The 21,070-nt window shown below is 37.4% G+C and overlaps 1 protein-coding gene across 3 annotated transcripts in view; it reads right to left on the bottom strand.

The window, feature by feature from the left end:
• IPCEF1 (interaction protein for cytohesin exchange factors 1) overlaps positions 1-21,070 on the bottom strand; it is a 138,210-nt gene that overhangs the window by 35,997 nt on the left and 81,143 nt on the right. For all 3 annotated transcript variants that reach the window (XM_036766661.1, XM_036766662.1, XM_036766664.1), the window contains 2 exons: positions 16,474-16,532; positions 15,160-15,248 (listed from right to left, as the gene is read on the bottom strand). In XM_036766661.1, coding sequence (XP_036622556.1) covers positions 15,160-15,248; positions 16,474-16,532 — 148 coding nt within the window. The remainder of the gene's footprint in view (positions 1-15,159; positions 15,249-16,473; positions 16,533-21,070) is intronic.

Below are 21,070 nucleotides of genomic sequence, written 5' to 3'. Positions count from 1 at the left end.
TAAATGGGGGGAGTTGTATTCACTATCTCTTCTTTGGAGCTGAGGGTGGGCATTATAATTTCACAGCATGCAGTTTGGACAGCTTTCTCATATGTACTTGTAGTGGGCATTTCTCCTTGTATTCCAAAAGTCTACAATAGTTATAGAACTGCGAATGAGTTACTTAACCTCCGGACTGCCTCAGTGTCTATATCTGTATATTTCTATCTAACTTCTTTATCTAAATCTGAAACAGAGATAATAATAAAGCCAACTTTCCAGGGTTGCTATAAGGATGAAATGAGCACTTTGCAAACGTTAAAAGCACTATATAAAATGCTAGCTGCTACAGCTGCTCCGAATTTGTACAATAGCAGGAAAAAATTCACTTAGTAGTCAGAAAAGATAGGAGTTTTTATCCTTATGCTGACATTTACTAATTGGATGACCTCAGGTAGCTAATGTAACGTCCTACAGTTTCAGTTTCCTCCTATGGAAAATGAGGATAATAAAATTTGAGTTCCCACTTTGCATAATTATTTCAAGGAACGTGTTTCATAAACCCTACAGCACTATAGAAATGGGAGTCGTTACTAAAATAAAAATAACAACAGAGGATAGTTGTTCTTTTATGTCTGATTCACATCAGTAAGCTAGGTCCGTATGTTACTTTTTTTCAAACAGTTTTGGGGAGCCACCAACTCACTATCCTAAGAGGTAAAGACCTCTATCACCTTCCCTACTCATTGTTGATGTCACTCATCTTTGACAGCTTTTTTTCTTTAGTTTTTTGCATTGTTCGGAGCCTACCTCAAACAAAATAAGTTTGTCTCCATCACTTAATATACAGATATTGAAGGGAAACCTCAGAGAAACATGAAAAGGAAGAAAATAGCAAAGACTGGAGCTAGTTAGGAAGTGGTCAGTGACATAGTTCAGGCCAATATGAACCCCCTATTTTACAGCTTATATAACAACACTTATATAGCTCTTCAAGGTTTACAAAGTGCTTTCATCTATTTATCAATACTGTCTCATAAAAAAGAGTAGTTCCCATTAAGATCAGCTAACAGCAACAAAGAAGTGACTAAGTCACAGACTGAACTGTTATCTGTGGCATCTAGGTGGCGCAGTGAATAGAATGCCAGGGCTGGATTCAGGAACATCTTCCTGAATCCAAATCTGGCCACAGACACTTAGCAGCCCTGTGACTCTGTGCAAATCATTTAACCCCATTTGCCTCAGTTTCTCCTCTGTAAAATGAGCTGAAGAAGAAAATGGCAAACCACTCTAGTATATTTGCCAAGAAAACCCGCAAATGGGGTCACAAAGAGTTGGACATAGCCAAATTATTATAGTTCCTCTCAAGGTACATGGTAGACCCTTAAACATATGCTAAGAGTGACTGATTCTCCTCTAAAATAGAGCAGGCTTCATGCAGAAGTGTTTCTGAAGTCAGAGGACCCAAGTTCAAATCTCACTTCTGACATTTCCTTGGACAAGTCAATTGATCTCCCTAGTCCTTGACATCTTCCTCTATAAAATGAGAGAAGGTAGATGAGATGAACACTTAGGCCTGTTCCAGATCTAGCTACATCTATGATCCCTGAGGTTCCAAAACCATTCTGGGCTCTGAGGACAAAGATCAGAAATGCCAGATAGTTCTGTATATTCTTTACTGACTATATACCAGCTATGTGGTATGCCAAAAAATGTAAAAGGTGTTCTTACCTTGGGGTCTGTGAGCTTGCTTTTTAAAATAATTTGATAATTGTAAATAAGGTAACAATGATGATATATATATATATATATAGTCGTGATTATATGCCATAATCATTTATTCTATTAGCTTATAGAATGTCATATTGTAAGTACTAGCATTTATATAGCCTACGTACAGGTGCTGTGTGTGCTAAGCCCTTTAGAAATATTATTTTATTTATTCCTCACAACAGGAGGCAGGTGCTCTCATTATCTCCACTTTTCATAGGAAAAAAATAAGGTAAACAGAGGTTAAAAGAGATGCCCAAGGTCACACAGCTAGTCTGGGGCTGGATTTGAACTCAAGTCTTCCTGACTCTAGCCTAGCACTCTATCCACTATGCCATCTAGCTGCCTCCATTTTGAAACTATATTTCAATGTAATTGGTTTATTTTGTAATCCTGTGTATTTTCTTTTATGCATTTAACATTGTCCTGAGAAGGGGTCCATGGACTTCACTACCTCAGACTTTCAAAGGAGTCCATGACACAAAAACAGTTACAAACCCCTGATCTAGAATCTTTTCCCAGGGAGTTAAAAAAATGACAAATCATGGAAGCATTTGGTTAGGAACCTAAATTGACTCATCTTTCTTAATAAAAATAAATTTGTGTAGATATAAAAAATTCCTCCTCTGGATACCTTAGTGGGACAGAGGAAGAAGTATGTGAATTTGCTTGGATTCTCAGTACCCTTAATGCCAAAAAGAAACAATTTGCTAAATGATACCATAATGATATACAGGAGTTACTTCATACCAAGTGGAATGTTCAAATAACAGTCCAAGAAAAGCTTATTCATTGGCAAGATCCAGAACAATTAATATCAGCATATAATAAACTACACTTCATTCCAGTTCAATCCAATGTCATGTCCTGTTGCAAGTTATTTTTGTAGCTTGCTGTGGCTACATGTTCTACTTCCTATTCTAAATAGAGATCAGGAAAAAGCTTTTCCTGTGGCTCCTGCTGATTCTTTTCTCATGTGATGAAAGCACAAGCCTTGCTAAGGTTCCCGGTTTACAAGGATTTTTGACAACACTCCTCCTAAGTATATTAATAATAGCTAGCATTTATATAAAGTTTGCAAAGAGTTTTACACTGATCTCATTTGATCCTCACAATGACCCTGTGAGATAGGCACTACTGTTCTCATCTCCATTTTACAGATGAGGAAACACAAACATAAAGAGGTTAGACAACTAGGCCAACCAGGGTCACATAGTCAAGAAGTATCTGAGTACCTGTTTGAGATCAAGTCTTCCTGACTCCCATCCCAGTGATCTAACTGACACACTACCTAGCTTCCTTAAGACAGTCAAAACCAGAAAACCCTGCTTAAAGAACCAGAGAATTTGTGTTAACTGTCTACAGTTTGGTAAGGAGTATTTATGAAAAGTAGTAGAATATAAAAAGCATTGGATATGAAGCAGGAGCATGTAGATAGATCCAAGCTCTACCTACTTATTGCCTATGTGACCTTGGCAAATCACTTAACCTCTCTGGGCCTTGGTTTCCTCATCTGTAAACTGAAGGGGTTGGACTAGATGACCTGGGTGGTTCCTTCCAGCTCAAAATCTATTATGGTACAAGTACTTTCCTTTGGTGGTATTATACAGAGGAGTTAATCTCTTTGGAAATTACTTTCCTCATCTGTAAAATGGAAATTAATAGTTTTTGCATCACCTGCTTCATAGGATTATAGTGAGGATCAGACTAGCTACTTACAAACTAATTTGTAAGTCTCAAGGTGCCAGATAAGTCTAAACCAATATTATTGATTGCACACAGACACAACGTCAATGTCAACACTTGATCTCTTTTAAGATTTGGGAGATAATTTGCATATTGATACAAAGAGAAGGGAAGAAAGGAAGGAAGGAAGGAAAGAAGGAAGGAAGGAAAGAAGGAAGGAAGGGAGGAAGGAAGGAAGGAAGGAGGGATGGAGGGAGGGAGAGGAGGGGAGGGAAAGAACAGGGGACCAAGAAGAATAACAGAGGAAGGCAAAGAAAGGTGGTAGGGCCACAGAGGAAGCAAGCAAATAGGAGGAAAATAAGAGACTAACTTTTTCTGCCAAGGATAAATTTCATGTAAATCTATTGTAAAAGCAACAGAGAAACATTTACAAAAGACAAATTAAATTGAGGCTTGAAGCTTTATAGCTACCAGGTGCCCAGATAGCTTTTAGCCAAATGTCCTTTCCCCAGCAAGGATTCAATATGATTTATTCATTCAAAGCATCATAAACATTTCAGTGCAAAATTTATAAGTTACAAGAAAATCTATGACTCATCAGAGAAGAGACTAGACATCTGGATTCCTTATGGAATAATGCCTTCATCCAGAGTCAATGATGCACGTCCCAGACACCCACTCACTCACTGAACCATTATAACTTTCTCCTTTGGCAGAGAAACAGAGTAATCAATACTGGACTGGCACAGGTAGGAAGGATCACCAAATGACCTTAGAAAATATTGCATCAAATCCCCTCTTTTTACAAAGGAGGAAACTGACTTGCCTGGGATGACTTCTCTTTTTTTTCCTCAGTTCATCTATATATCCAGTAGTAGAATAAAAGCGAATGTACCCTGCCCACAAGGCTTTCTAACTTAACATGTCCTGGACATTTGTGGCAGGCAGGTCTTCCCACTTCTAACCCCTGTGACTCAGGAATTTTAACTCCCACAAAACTTCTTCCAGATGCCAAAGAAACCAAAAGAAATTTTAAGTATAGGCTGAGTGTCATGTATGGCCAATTAAATCTAAAGTAATCTCATTTTTCCCTCATGAAAACATTAGCAAAATTGAAAAGATCTGTTTTAGAAATCATGCCATTTTTTTTCATTTGACTAGTGCTATTTAAAGCCAAATTAGACAAAATTTCTTTCTCCCCACATTCTCTTGTTTTCAAAACATTTTTTTATTCCCAAGTAAATGATACATCTATTTATTTAAGAAACTTGGTTCAACCATCAGCTAAAGGCAAGTTCTTTCCCCTTGAGCTATTTGAAAACATGAAATTGATCTTGTGAAAATTAATCAAACAGAAGCACTGAGAGTCTGCAATCAGGAAGGCATGAGTCAGCATACAAACTGTAGGAGAAATTAGTCAAAGCCAACATAAAAAAGAAAAAAAAGAAGAGAAACAGGAGACTAAGCATAACTAAATGGCAAAGGGCAGGAGGCAACACATTTTCCTTCACTGGTTTCTGGTCAAATCATTGAATATAAGACTATTTAATAACAACTTCTAATGCAGCTGGGTTGCACAGTAGTTAGAGTAACAAGCTTACAATCAGGAAGACTCCTCTTTCTGGGTTCAAATCTAGCCTCAGATGCTTACTAGCTGTAGGAGCCTAGCAAAGTCACTTAACCCTGTTTGTGTCAGTTTCATCTATAAAATGAGCTGGAAAAGGAAATGGAAAACCACTCTAGTATCTCTGCCAAGAAAACCTCAAATGGGCTCACGAAGACTCAGACACACTGGAAAACAACTGATCAGCAGTAATAACTACTTCTAACTGGGTGTTTATTTGTTTCCTTTATGGTATAGGGGAAAGGACATTAGAAAAAGAATGAGAAGGGCTTGATTCTAGCATTAGCTCTGCAACTAAATTCCTGGGTGTCCTTAGGAGGGTTCCCTAACCTAATTTCACATACTCTGCAATTCAGAAGTGTTGGTCTCCTTGCTGCTCATGGAACAAGACGCTTCACCTCCTGACTCAGCATTTTCACTGGCCATCCCCTACTCCTTGAGTACCCTCCCTCCTCATCTCTGCCTCCTAGCTTCCACAGCTTCCTTCATTTCTTGCCTAAAGTCATACCCTATGTAAGCAAGCTTTCCTTCATTTTGGTGACCTCCCTAGGAGACAATCCTTAATTTATTCTGTCGATACATAATTGTTTGTATGTTGTCTCTCCCCATTAGACCATGAGCTCATTGAGAGCAAGAACTGTTTTTCACCCTTCAGTTTAGCTTTGGGTGTTTTGGTATTGCCAGCACTTGCACAGTGTCTGGCACATAGCAGGTACTTAACATATGCTAGTTGACTGACTGCAGATAAATATTTGTGTCACAATCACAGTTCTCTCAGTCATAAAATGAAGATCATAATTCTTGCCCAACCAACAAGAACAGAGATGTTTTGAGGGGTAAGTGAGAAAATGAATATAAAGGTTCTATGAAAATGTGTTATTGTTAATTTGCGCAAAATTACTGATTAAATGGAGATGATTATGGTTACATCTGCATAATGGCCCAATAACCATTCATTTATCCATTCAATAAATGTGTGTCCCATGCATGCTTTGTTCAAGGATAAAAAGATGACTAAGGCATGGAAAATTTATATTCCAGCTGGAGATATAATGGATTCAAGGTAGTTCCTGATAAATGCCATGTTCAATCAGATTGTTTAATGATCCTAAAATTAATCTCATCATTTCTCCCACCCTAAATTCATTGAAGTGACCAATTATTTTAGCATTATGGAAATACAACCAGAGAATATGGGCCTAGGGTTTTATTTTTATGTTTTCCATTAATTCTCCATGGAATGTTGGGCAAGGCACTTAAATTCTTTGTGCCAAATTCTGTAAGCCTCTTCACTAAAAGGTATCAGGCACATAGAAAAGCATCATTTAGTTACCATGTTCATTTTCGTGTAGAAAAACATACACTGTAATACAGATTTTAATATAATATTGTAAAATTCAAAGTTAACATCTGAGGCTAAAAACAACTTGGCTGCAATTATACATAGGAAAGTAAACACATTTCTAACCCAGCAAAAGAATTTTACATTTCATCTATTAACTCATTTACTCATTCAAAAATAGTTACTGAGTACCTATTGTATTCAAGACGTTATGTCTCAATGGCATAGGGAACATAAAAATGTAAGTAAGATCCAGGAGGAACTTGTAATATAAAAGGGGGAAGATAAAGTAAACAAATAACTACAATATAAAGCAGAATGCGGTAAGTGGTGAGCAATAATATGCAACAGGGGGGATTCAAAATCAGTCTAGTATGAAGGTGAGGGCTATTTTAATGTATCTGAAGAGTTGTCATTTGGAAGACAGATGAGCCTTGTGCTACTTGGCCCCAGAAGGAAGCATAAGGAACATGAGATAAGATGAAAATTTAGACCAGATGTAAAGGAAAATTTTCCTAAGGATTAGAGCTAACCAAACATATCATAGACTATTTTGCAATGTAGTACATTTCCCTTTCCTGGAATTCTTCAAACCAAAACTGGCTGATGCCTTATCAGGTATGGTATAGAGGTGATTTCTGTTGTCCACAGGTTGGACTAGCTGCCTCTGAAGTCCCTTTTAACTTGAAATTTTGTGATTCTAAATGGATGAGATAACCAAGGGAGAGAGTATATGAACAGGAGGAAAGAGCACTGAAGGCAAAACACCAATGAATTTAGAGATAAAGAAGAGGATCCACCAAAAGATACAAGATGTAGTGGACATAAAGTGAGATGGAAGTAGAACCAGATAATGCATCAGCATGAAAGGCAAGGGACAAAAGTTTTCAAGGAAGGTGTTGAACACTATCAAAAACATAGAGAAGCCCAGGAAAATGAGAAAATTATTATATTTGGCAACAAGGACATGACTTTGTGAGAAATTATCTGTATAATAAAGGTGGGCAATGCTTCATCTTTGCAAGGTACAAAGAAGTGGGTGATAAAAAAATGAAAGCAATGAGTATAAACTACTCTTTCAAGAAATTTGACCAGGAAAGGAGAAACAGAAACAGGACTATGAAATGAGGAGGAGCAAAAATTGAAGGCAAAGCTTTTTGCTGACTGGGGAGAACTGAGAATGTTTCCAAGCAGAAAGAAAGGAGGCATTTAGTAGGAGAGAATGAAGATGCAAAGGAGAGGGTATGATTGATGGAACAGGCCCTGGAATGAAATCAAAAGTAAAGATAGAGCAGAATATCTTGTGAAGGATTAATACATTTCTTACTCTGAACTATGAGAGAAAAGATGAGGAAATATAAGGAAAAAATGGCTGAGAGTTTAGAAACAGTGTAAGGCATTGATGAGGGAAATGGAGTTTATGTTAGATGGCTTTGGGAAGTTTTTTTTGTTTTGATGGTTTAGTGTGTTGTTTTTTTTGGTTTGGGTGTTAGTATTTCCAGTAAAGCAAGAAATGAGACCAACTGTTGAGAATGAGTGGAACAGGAATAGAGTTGAAGGACTGAGAGCAGTAGACTTGGGAAATACCACAGGGAATTTGCTGTGGAGTCAACAAACCACAGAGGTCCATAAGGGCTCATATGAGATTAGATAGCATATTTAATATATTTGTAAGATATTAAATTTCAAAAGTGTTGATATAAACATTGATAACCAGTATAAAAATTTGTATGCTTGGAATTTTTTAAGCCTACCTGAAAGTTGCAAAACAATGAAAGGAGTCCTTGAACTATTTTTTTTAATCTCCTTCCACGAAAAATATGTATATGTAACGCACATATACACACATACATACATAAATGTGCCACTATATGGCCATGGACAAATCACAACCTCTCAACACCTCAGGCAATCCTATTAAGACTAGAAATTATAAATTGCTGATCTGCATCAGTAGGAGTTTCCACACCATTAAACCCATACTGATGAAAGCACATCTCTGGGCTTTGCATCTGTATGCTACCTGTGGTCCTTTGGACCACTCATTCATGTTCCATCAAAGGCAGCTCATTAAAAAATCAACTGTGGGATGCTTTATGATTCCTTGGAGCACCATTTGATAAACATGGCTTTAGACTAAGGTAGTATTATTTTGTTTTCTTGCAAAACGTATTAGCTATGGTTGCAGCTCACATGACAAAAATGCAGGATAACATGTCAACATAAGGCAACTCTGGCAAATCAGAACTGATTTAATCCAGTCAGTACATGGGTATTCAACTTTTCAAACACGAAGAACAAATACCACCAACCCAAGGTCAAAATAAACAAAAACTTATTGATCAAAGAAGAAAACTAGACTGTGAGACAGAGTGCCTTCGTATATATATCACAAACCTCCATATTCACAAGGAGAACCAATCACATTTTTAGTTTTAATGGAATATGATAGTCCTAACTAGACACAAAGTCAAGACAAACTTAATAAAACCTTTAATGATGATATAACCATTTATCCACAGACAAACACTTGTTGGTTCATTGATTAAACTCTGTAGACTTTATCTAAAAAATGTGAATGCTGTGAGATTGGATTTTTATTTTCATTGCCACATGCAAATCGCTTAAGGCATCAGTGAATAAAGAAGATGTCAGTGAATGGAGAAAAGATGTCATCAAATACTAAAGATGATTCTACTTTTAAATTTCCAGTTACGTAATTTGTTTTAATTATTTGAAGGGAGTAAGAGATACAATAGGAGAATATAAGCCCCTTATAGTATTTTATTCATACTTTCCCTTCAAAAATTAATAATTTGAAATTTTTCAGAAAAAAATGTCTTTAGGGAAAATATACCCCTTTTTGCTTTCTTCCCCTACTCACATCAGCCTTTTTATCTCTGCTAAAATTATAACTGACCCATAAGAGACAGAGCGAAGTTCTGACTAGTTTAGCTCTCTGGCTCAGGGCTAATTACATTTCATAAATTTCATTTGTTCAAACAAAAGACTTAATATTATTTCAACCCAATGCTTTCCATGTGTGTTATTCACAAATGGGAGAAAATGAAAACAAAATCTGGCTGGCAAATATAGAAGATGGTGTTCTTTCAAAAAAGTGAAACAAAACTGTTCAACATTTATCTAAATTGATCCAACGATCTCTTTGGAAGCTTCACAACTATTATAACCTGCCAAGGAAGTCTCAACTGAGGCTATTTCTACAAAGTAGATGCTACTGCTAATTCACTGATGCTTTGGGACTGGGATCCCTGAAGGTACTGTGACTGAAATCATCCCATGTCATTGCATCATTAGCATCCCAGAGGTGGTCATGATACTTGGTAATAACTATCATATAGGCTTGTTGAGAGGATGAATGTGATGCAGCATAAATTGTTCATCTCAATGGAATGATAAGCAATTATTTCAAAACCAAAATATTCTCCTATACTATTTTGAGCTTTTTAACTAGTATTGTAATAGTTCAGCGGCTCTTAGATGTCCTTCATGTAGATATACCTTCTATTGGTGCTATAATATCTTTTCTGGCTTGCTTTTTAGTGTGTGTGTGTGTGTGTGTGTGTGTGTGTGTGTGTGTGTGTGTGTAGAGCAGGCCTCCTGTAGGCCTGCACAACATATGGCCAGCAGGCCACTTGCAGCCTGCCAAAGGATTTCTGACAGTCCACCACTGCACACTTGCTCCTAATTGTCACGTGACCCAGGGCAACCAACCATCGTCAATCTAACTCTAGTTACCTATACATCAACAGTGAATTGCTAAAAACCTATCTGAGGCCCAAATAAGTTTAGCTGATTTTAATTTTGGTCCCTACCTACTATGAAGTTTTGCAGGTCTGGTTTGGAGAGACTGTAACTATCTCACCTTGTCTGGAAGTATAGTAGGCACACATGGATCCTATCCCACTACTGATCAGCATGGAAGTTTTAACCCACTCCATGTTTTCCAACCTGTACCAGTTTATACCTCCTTATAGGCAGTCTGGTGATCCCACTCTACTCAGGGACCACCATGTTGGTCCCAGACTTAGTGCAAACACCTCATCAGCTTTAGCCCTACTGCAGCTAAGAATTTACAGGCTCAAGTACTCCACCAGCTTCAGCTTCCCCAATAGCATGGATTACAGGCATGTATCCCCATACCTAGTCCCATACATCCTTTCTACTTTCTCTTATCTTGTGTGATTCTTCTCCATGTTCTCCCATATATCCTCAGGATAAATCTCAATGTTCTGGAAGCCTTTCTTCTAGGTTTTTCTTAACATGTTTTGGGCACTGGTATAATACAAGCTTTCCACAAATCTGTCTTTTTCTCTCTCCTTCATCTTCCCTCTTCCTCTTCTCTTTCCTTCTGTTGCTCTACTTCCTTCTCCCCCTCCCTCTCTCTTACCAGATACCTCTTTTTCTAATCATATTTTCCATTTCCTAGGTGATACATTTTATACCATACCCGATATGTAGGACATCACTGGAAATAGGTTACAGACCAGTGGTGTCAAATTCAAATAGAAATGGGACCATTAAACCATACATAAGAACCTTAGATACAAGCTTACTTCAAATCATTTTGGGTAAAAGATGACCAAGCCTACCATTTATCTCTCAACAATTCAAGTTTCTTTTTCATTTGATATCTTCTCAAGGTCCTATTGACTCTTTGGCAAAATAGTTCTAGCTTCAGAATCTCCAGAACTTGATCAAGATTCTTAGGATAAAGTTGACCCCATAACAATATGTTCTTGTCTTAAAATAAAGCAATCTCTCCTCCCAACTTCATGTGCTACTGCTAATGGTCTTATTATATAAATTTTTAACTCAGGCAATTATCCTTCCATACAAAAAGGAATAAATTCTTAATATGTAAAACTCAATACTTCAGTTCCCAGAATTATGTACTCCAAATGAGGGTCTTAAGGGTTTAGATAAGAGGGGAATAACAGAAAGCAGCATGAGAACTCATCAAAATCTAAATTCTTTTCAACCCATACCTTCTGGATGTTATGTTCTACTATATCAAAAATTATATTGAATTAAAGAAGCAACAAATATTTATTGGGCACTTACTATATGTAAGACATTGTAGAGAATGTAAAGAAATATAATATAAGAAATTATACTAGAAAGATCACTGAAGTAGAATTAAAAGCCCCTGGATTTCTTGTCTTTATAGTCTGCTTAATTTAGATTTACTGGCGGTAGAATAGGAAGATATCTCTTGTATCCATCCCTCCATTTCTTTCCATTCCCAATTCCCCTATCCAGGTTCTTATGTCTGCACACTTGGGTTTTTGCAGCACTTCCCTAGCTGCCCTCAGTTTCTTCATCTATAAAATGGGGATGATAAAACTTGCATCCTCTTCCTCACTTGGTACTGTAAGGGCAAGCAAAGCGGGACTTTTTAGTGTTTTTTTCTTTTGGAGTGCTTCTTAGCACTAAGGCAACCAAGTTCCTTTGATTGAGCCTTGCCTTTGTTTGTAGAAGGGCCCACACTCTTTTGCTAATTAGTTCACAAGAGGTATGAAGCCCTGGAGAGGTATGAAGCCCTCAGTCCCTGAAGAAAGGTATGTATACTCTGAGGTTAGCATTTTGCTTGGGGCTCACTCATTGGAAGAGTGTTGGTGTGGAGACTCTGGGTAGCTGTTAAGGAGCCCCCGGTTTTGAAAACTGAGGTGTTGATGCTTCTCTCTCTCTGGTAACTATGTATGTATAGCTTTGGTCGGACAACTAGAAGCCTGTCTGTTGATTTGTGTTATTTGCTCTGTTTAGATATTCTCTGTTTGTAATTTCTGTTTGTATTTGCTCTGAAGTTCAAGGGGTTGACTTTTCCCCCTGAACTAAGTGAATGATATATGTATGTTTAATTAAAGTGAGATTGCAAACCCCTTAAAGTTTCTTTCCTTAGAAAAGCAGATCAAAGAACCTGTGCTAGTAGCCCTCCTGTGTGCTAGTGTTATTGGCTTTACACCTCCACAGCAGCTGCTAGCAACATTGTTGTTACAGGTACACAACTACTTCATAAATTGTAAAACTATATGAAAGTGATTTATTAGCATAAGATTCCTTAGTAAGAAATGGCACCACCAAATGTTTTTCAGTCTATAATGTAATTCTCAAAAAAGAGACCAACAAAATTCTAAGGCAATGTAGACCTATGAGAGGTAAGATAGTTCAATCCTTGTTTTTAAGGGTTACTGCTAAACTATGAGTGGCGGGGGAGGGGAGGCAGAGTTGCAGAGAATCATATTTAAGCTTCATAAAAGAAAAAACCTGCTAACAGATTTATCCAAAAGTAGGCTTGGCTACATCAAGAGATAGTGAATTTTCCTTCAATGGAAATTTTTAAAGGGTAGTATGGAGGATTGGGGAAGCTAGGTGGAGCAGTGGATAGAGTGCCAGGGCTAGAGTCAGGAAGACTCATCTTCCGGAATTCAAATCTGACCTCAGACACGTACTAGCTGTGTGACTTTGGGAAAGTCATTTAACCCTGTTTACTGCAGTTTCCTCCTCTGTAAAATGAGCAGGAGGAGGAAGCAGCAAATCACTCCAGTATCTTTGCCAAGAAAACTCCAAATGGGGTCACGAAGAGGCAGACACAATTGAAAATGATTGAGCAATATGGATGACGATTTTTCAGAGCAGTCATAGAAGGTATTTTTGCTCACGTATGGATTTGAACTAGACGGCCTCTAGGATTCTGAGAAACTACAGATTTATGCTTATCCTACCCAAGGAATGTGATATCTTCACTTTTTTTGGTAACTCATTCAAACGGATATTAACCCTTACCATCAAAAAGTTCTTTGAGTGCTGGATGTGAAGTCAAGAAGACCCTGGGCAAGTCATTTAACTTCTTAGCCTCAGTTTCATTATAAATGAGGATAATAACAACATCTAACAGAGGTCACACAGCTAGTATGTCAAGTGTCTGAGGCCAGATTTGAACTTAGGTCCTCCTGACTCCAGGGCCAGTGCTATACTCAATGTGCCACCCAGCTGCCCCTGAGAATGATTATTCTTAATGAGAAATAAGCTAAAAGACAAGCTATGAAGGAAAAATTAGGAATGATTATCAGAGAATGATTATTCTTAATGAGAAATAAACTAAAAGGCAAACTATGGAGGAAAAATTAGGTATTCAGTTCAAGTTAGGTAGATTTCAAGAGAGGAGGTACTCAAACAAGACTGCTATGGATTTTCAAGGGGTAAAAGACTCAGATTAGACAAAGCTAGAAGTCAATAAAGAAATGATAACTATTACCAAGGACATTCCTTCGTATCATAAATCAGTTTAAAGAACCTCATTATTTAACCATTCATGTGTGACTGCTACATAAGTTTAACTGTAGAGATGTCTGTCTATCTCTCCTCCCCACCCCCAGTCATCTGAGCCTCCCCTCTAAGGATATCTTCATTCTTAGTAGCTTTTGTGAGTGGGACTATTTTTTTTTTATATTTCGTCTCCCCCATTGGAATGTAAATTCTTTGAGGGCAGTGACTGCTTTTGCTTCTTCTTTATATCATCTGAGCTTAGCACAATGCTTGGCACACAGTAGATGCTTAATAAATGCTTGTTGATTGATAAAAAGTGAAACTTTTGTGTCTCAGCAGTTGAACCTTACCAACTGGACCACATGGCCATGACTTGGGCAAGTCACCTAAACCATCTGTTCTTCCATTTCCCCACCTCTGAAATAAGGGCAGGGAGGGTCCTTTACAGTTATAGAGCTACAATCCTATGGCTGGCTGTTGCCCCTTTGTGATAAACTATAAAAATTGCAAGTACTACTGCTAAAAGAAGAAAATTAATGAAGCCCTTAGATAAGGAAACTGCAAGACAGCTGCCCCAGAGAGAACAGCTTTATTAAACCAACACTGTAAATGACAATTAGATGTCTCCCTATGTGCCCAGAGGCTAAAAGAATTTCCACTGAGTCTAAGAGAAAGCATAGAATGACCCCAAACAAAATTTAACAGTTTTTGCTGTTCTGGTATCCTTATATTGAGGGCACATGAGAGTTTATTTGGAGATGGAGTCTAAGTGTATATGGGTTTTGATATAAAGCTCTGTTTTCTTAGACAAGTAATATAATGCCTTGGGAGCAAGTTAGGGAGGAATTGATTTGGTAAGTATAGCTGGGCAACTGAAAACACACATAAGCCTGTTTCTACGCAAACCTACATTTACCTACTAAATCCTTACTGAGCAATAAAGAAAATGAAAAACAAAAGATACTGATAAAAAATCTATTTTTAAATATGCATATTAAGCCTTGAACTTGGAGACTTGCACTTTGTTGTCACACAAATAAGCAGTTATTATCATCCCTTCTAATACATGTTGCAAGTGTGATCCAGATAAGAATACATTTTTCAGTACTGGGGTTCTTCATTAACAATCTAATGTGGATTTGAATTGGTAACCTGGAAGCCTTTAATATTCTGGTCTGAGTCCTCTGCACTCTCATTTTAGAAATAATGACATATCTGAGGTACTCACTTATGCACACAGATGCTGACTTTGTCATATCAGTGTGTTGCCATGGAGAAGGCTGCAAATCAGCATCCAGGAGGACCCCAGGGTTATAAATGACTAAATAAACACCTGCCCGTTTGGTAGACACATTAACTTACTGCATCACTTAAAAGTTATTAGTCATCGATACATTACACAAAGAGGGTGGAATGACGTTAATGCCACTGTAGCTATGACAAGCAGGCTAATTACTATTACACACACCAAATGCGATGGAGGCTCAGCAGAGTAGGGAGGGGGTGGCGTCTCCACAGCTATTTCGGGATCCTCATGTTCACTTTCACTGTAGCATTCTGCAATGAAAATGGAAGTACTCAATTGTTTTGGGGGTTTGATTTATATATACATATATATGTAGCTATACATATGTATATAGCCACAAATATATATATATATATATCTCACCACTGCTTATTCCATAAAGCATCAGCTAAGATAGTTTTCTGGCTAATTTTCTTACAAAGGTCAACACACACAAAATTCATTCCCCCTGCACAAAATGCCATGCCTAGGCAGCTGCCTACTTCGAAGAGGGAGAAACAAAAATGAGGACGAGTGGGCTGGTTTTATTGTTGGCTTTCTCCAAATGGTTTTAAGATCAGGTTAGAACAGGTAGTTGCAGCACATGGATAAGAAGAGGGAGAATCTTTCCATTTCTAGGTTGAAGATTCTATACCCTTTTCATTTAAAAGTTTAAATTTTGTTCTTGGCTCCTTCTAGTGCAGGGCTACTTAATATTCTTTGCATCATGGACCCCTTTGGGAGTCAGGTAAAGCCTGCAGACCCCTTTTTAGAATAATATTTTAAATGCATAAAATAAAATGTGTAATATTACAAAAGAAATCAATTACATGAAAATATAGCTAGGAAAAAAATTTAACAGTTTCACAGACCTCAGGTTAAAAACTAAAATCTAGTGATTACTTGGAAAGGACTAGAGACTCTTAAGTCTTCTGAAGTATGAAAGCTCTAGGCAGACCCATATGATGAGACCTCCCACTAGCATCATTTCAGGTTCTGGCATCCCTTTATTAGTCCATTCTTTCAGGAATTAGCAGCATACCCACCTAGCACATATGCTAAAATACAAGAGAGGAAACCGTAGGATGGAATGTTGTCGGGTTGAGAGCATGACTAGATCAGTAAAAGGGGTGTCTGTCTGAGTCTGAGCTGTCATAACTACAGAAGTAGGGAAATAAAACATTTATACTGGCAATTGCTTTCAGTGCCAATGAAATCTACAGCTACTATGTGGGTGAAGTAAGGGTAAAAACATACTTATAGCCAATACAAACTGGCCAGTTCAGCACACTCATCTATCTGCTCCTTTTGTTTCTCTCTCTCTTCATCTCTATTCCTCCCTCCCTCTTTCCTTTTGTTCTTCCTCTTCTCTTCCTCCCTAATTTTTAGGGAAGTTCAAATGTGTTATGTTCATTTTACCTGCATAAGAGCCCATTCTATTTTCATCCCCTAATCACCTCCCACTATAAATACCCATAGGTTTAAAATAGAGCATACCTTCTTCTTTTCCTGTGGATGCAAGACGGATTACAGCTAACCCGAGCTTATTTAACCACCTAAAATGCAAAATAGAAAGCAAAAAATTTGATGGCAAACTTTAATGATCATAGAGAAGCCCAATGCCCCCACACCAAATTGGTACCCCAGCCTCAAACCCCCTCACTGAGTCTTCTTCCCCAAACATCTGCAGCAAGAGATTACTTCAGTCCTGGTGCTAAAGTGAATCCCAATTTCAACCCAGTATCTGCATGGGAATAGAAAGAGGCAAAATAATTCAAGACGATTTTTTTTCCAGAAGGGCTGGTAGTTCATTGATGTAGATATACAACCTTCATACAATCCTACAAAATGGGAGCCTAAGGCTTTCTTATAACTTTTGTATTCAGGCCATCCTTGACTGTGAATAACTGGCCCATTGGTTCGGAACAGTAATGAAGTTGTATTTCTAGGGCATTCTAAGTGCTAAGTAAGAGTAAATAAAACTTTCTTTGAAAGTGTCCATTCCAAATATTTTGTTATCACTTTAAGTTCTAAATACTTGACTCGGTTGATCATCAAAGTTACATCTCCTTGACTACAAATGACTGGATGGTTCTCTTTGGAAAGATTTGGGGTGTATATAGTACTTTAAAAAGATATTTCCATATTTAATTACTAAAATATGACTATGATTTAATTTATGGTATCCCTTAATTTATAAAAGATAAGAGTTTTTGAAAAGTTAAAATGCCAACATTTGGAGATCATGTTTTCCATTTACTTTTAAAGCAGAGATATGTTTCTATGAGAGAACATTCCCCAGTTGCCTCATTTTAAAAATTTCAGCTGTAAACAAAATGACACTTTCTTAGAGTAGATGACCTGGATTAAGACTTCAGCCCTGTCACTTACTACCTGTATGATGCCTTGGGAAAGTCATTTGACTTCTCCACATCATGGTTTTCAGATCAATAAGAGGGAAAAATTAGAATACATAATCTCAGAGTTTTCCTCAAGCTCTAAAATCTAAAATTTTATGATAATGCTAGACATAGTCAGACTCAATTAGGATTATGCTTATTAACATTCCAGTACCATGTTACATTGGAGCTTATCAAAACACCCGAAAGAAAGAAAGGAAGGAAGGAAGGAAGGAAGGAAGGAAGGAAGGAAGGAAGAAAGGAAACCAAGAGATTCAATATCATGGCAAATAAGCTCTGTCTTCCACATCTTATCATTTGTAGCCAATCCTGAATCATGCCAGCAGTAGGGTAAAGGTAACCATGGCGGTTTCCGTAGGACTACAGACTTTAATAATCCATCAATCAACAAGCATTTTTTAAGAACTTTCCATGAACCAGACACTGTCCAAGGAGCTATAAGGTACAAATACAACAAATGAAACAATAGCAATTGCACAAATTCTAGGCTTCAGAGAGAGCAATCACTTTGACGGACATTTAAAGAGAAAACTGACGCCAGCACCAACATGGTGACATGGGAGCCTGATCACTTTCTGCTCAGGAGTGTTAAGGTAACATGTGATTAGCCTGTTTAGAACTCCATAATGGCAAAAATCTGAGTTTACTGATAATGTGAGAGTCTTGTTTCATTTCATCCAATGTAGATGAAACGATTAAAACTTGAAAGGGTAAAAAAGAATCTCAAGTTTTGAGAAGAGTTCACAGAAATAAGGAAGGGGTTTCCCAATTCATAAAAGCACACTAATCTACTAGAGCTTCAACAGAAAAAACAACAACCACCACACCATACATCTGTCCATCCCCATTCATTATTGTTATTATTTTCCAGTCATTTTCAGTTGTGTCCACTGCTTCATGACTCCATTTGGGGGTTTTTGGGCAAAGATACTGGAGTGGTTTGCCATTTTCTTTTCCAGTTCATTATGCAAATGAGGAAACTGAGGCAAACAGAGTTAAGTGACTTGCCCAGGGTCACATAGCTAACAAATATCTGAGACTGGATTTGAACTCATGTCTTTCTGACTCCACATCTGGTGTTCTATCCACTACACCATCTGCACCCTATCCATTATGTTTATATAATGGATGTATACGTATACTATATTTATGTATATATATATAATGTATATAATATATAATATATATTTAGAGAAAGAGAGAGAGTACATTGCAGCCTCAATCACCAATGTACACAAAACCAATTATAAGAAATAGGCTTTTGATTAGAAGCTTTTGACTACTGAGCTTCTAGAACTCACTGACTTAGATCATTCCCTTCACCAAGAATTTTCTAAAATATTAAGGCTATAAGAAAGCATCTATTTGTGGCTAAATGAATGGTTACACAAAAGGACACACAGTTATGGAGAGGGAAGATGACAGATGTTTCCTGGGTGTTTGTTGTACATTCCTTTGATGTGAATGTGTGTGCTAGCATAGCACGGGTGTTGAGACATCAACGCACAAAATCCAAGCATTCTTATTTCAGATACTGGCAGAAAAGCCTGCTTCTACCCCCAGACTGAGTTTAGAAACTGATTCTTCCCATTGCAATTACTTCCCCATGTAGTTTTAAATTGAGGGTAACTGCAAAACAGGAAGGGTTTCTATTAACCTTAAGTATTTTTCCCTCCAGCCCCTAGAATAGATATGCAGCTACTCAAACAAAGCTGTTACCCATGGAGACAAAGCTCCAAAAGTGGAAATGACACCTAAAAGTGGTCTCTATTTCTTGTTAAGTGTATTTGTTCTGATTTGAAGAAATATTTACATTACTTCTTCTACATCGATGCTTCAAAAATGCAGTGACTTTGTCGATACGGTTATCTACTACACTGCTACACATAATAAATCCTCCGTGACCTGGTAAACCTTGATAACAGTGGAAGCTGAAAAGATTCATCATCCCATGCCTGGCAAATCTAGTGATGAGTTTCTCAGTGCTTAGCTAAGGTAGGTGTCAGACAACACTATTGTCATTGGATCAGTTACTAAAACCTTTGAACCTAAGTGGTACCTTCTAAGTGTAAGCTTCATTTGCCTAGCATACAAGAAGCCAACATCAACTCTGAATCCTGATGCTACACACTCTGATGAAGGCCTGGAGGAGAACTTTAGTGAAGATTTTATCAATTGGTTAAAAATCAGGGCACTACAAAATGAGCTAGATTCTCTTCAGTCTCAGAATTATCACTGAATCACTTATTAAATATCACAGACAAAATAGTAGGAGAGAGGATCATATAATACCATATGACCTGGGTAGGCTTATGCTCTCAGGCTATTTTACTCCTTTATGGCCTTCCTAGAGTTGGGGGAAAAAATGCCTTAATTTGGCTCCTCAGAGTGAGGGAACACATGCAGCCACAATAATTTTCAGTGCTATCTTTCTGACTAAAATATATATATATATGAAATATATATATAAATATGCATAATAAATATATATTTATATAAATAAATATAAACTAGAATTATTTTGATATTTTGACATGACAGTGAAAAGAGGTTTATAAATTGGTTCTGATGCTTGGGTGTCTTTATGTGGCAGCTGTGGTGCTGGAGACTGGGGACGGGGCTGGTTCCCCTTTGCCATCTCAACAATATTTCTAATACAGTTTCACAAGACTCAGCAAGATTAGTTCCCCACTTAACGCAGGTGCCATGCAGTGTAGGAACCTGATTGTGAATCAGTGTTTTCAGACATGACTCAAATCTAAATGTGCCTTCTTTTGCACATGACAGTTGCTCTTTTTTATATGCTTAAAACGAAAACTAAAAAATAGAGATCTACAGTTTCATGTATATTACCCTTATTCTGTTCTGTTATGTATGTCAAAATGCCCATTTTATTTGATGTTTGTTAAGGTTAGGGTAAAAATAAGTTGGTAAAAAGAAAGAAAACCAGTTGTTGCTAGAGACTACAGTGCTGGAGCCAAACATTAAGTCCTTAGTTCATAAAAAGCAGATGTTGGATGTTTTTTTAATCGTTAAAACGTGCTTGCTTCTTCATATTTTTAATTTGGTAAACATGAGAAAATACAACATTTTTCTAAAAAGTCATTAACTTACATTCTTTTAGTAATTTTTTTAATTTGGTAAATGTGATAGAATGCAGCATTTTTCTTTGCTTTGGAACAAATACATTATGGAAGAAATATGATCATTGTTTTTAAACGGCACATATAATTTCCACAGGCCACAATAGTCTTTGATCTAATGGGGTCTCCTTGGGGCACTTTTGCTCTTTTAATGAATAAACATCCCTTGCCTCTGATCTTGCTAAAACATTGCCAGGGATTTGTTTATCTGATTGGCAAACTGATACCCACTGTCCACGGAAAAGAGATTTCTTGAAGGAATAAGACAGTACAGGTCAATCTGAAAGTGGGGAAAAGGAAGTTGGGGATGCGGAGCTTTGTGTAGCAGACGAAAATAATCACCAATACATGCAGAATGCTATATTGTTCCCAAATCCTTTATAGACATTATTTCAGGGGAGCTCGAATCAACCCTGTAAGAGAAGGGTAGTTATCATTATCCTAATATTGCCAGTGTGGTCAAGTGAGAGGCATCATGGGGAGATTATGGACATTGAGGATCGAAGCTAGTGTTAGAGGGAACCAAATGCA

The sequence above is a fragment of the Trichosurus vulpecula genome, chromosome 7 (assembly GCF_011100635.1).
Source record: "Trichosurus vulpecula isolate mTriVul1 chromosome 7, mTriVul1.pri, whole genome shotgun sequence".
Taxonomy (NCBI): domain Eukaryota; kingdom Metazoa; phylum Chordata; class Mammalia; order Diprotodontia; family Phalangeridae; genus Trichosurus; species Trichosurus vulpecula.
This window is presented reverse-complemented; position numbering and strand designations above follow the sequence as displayed.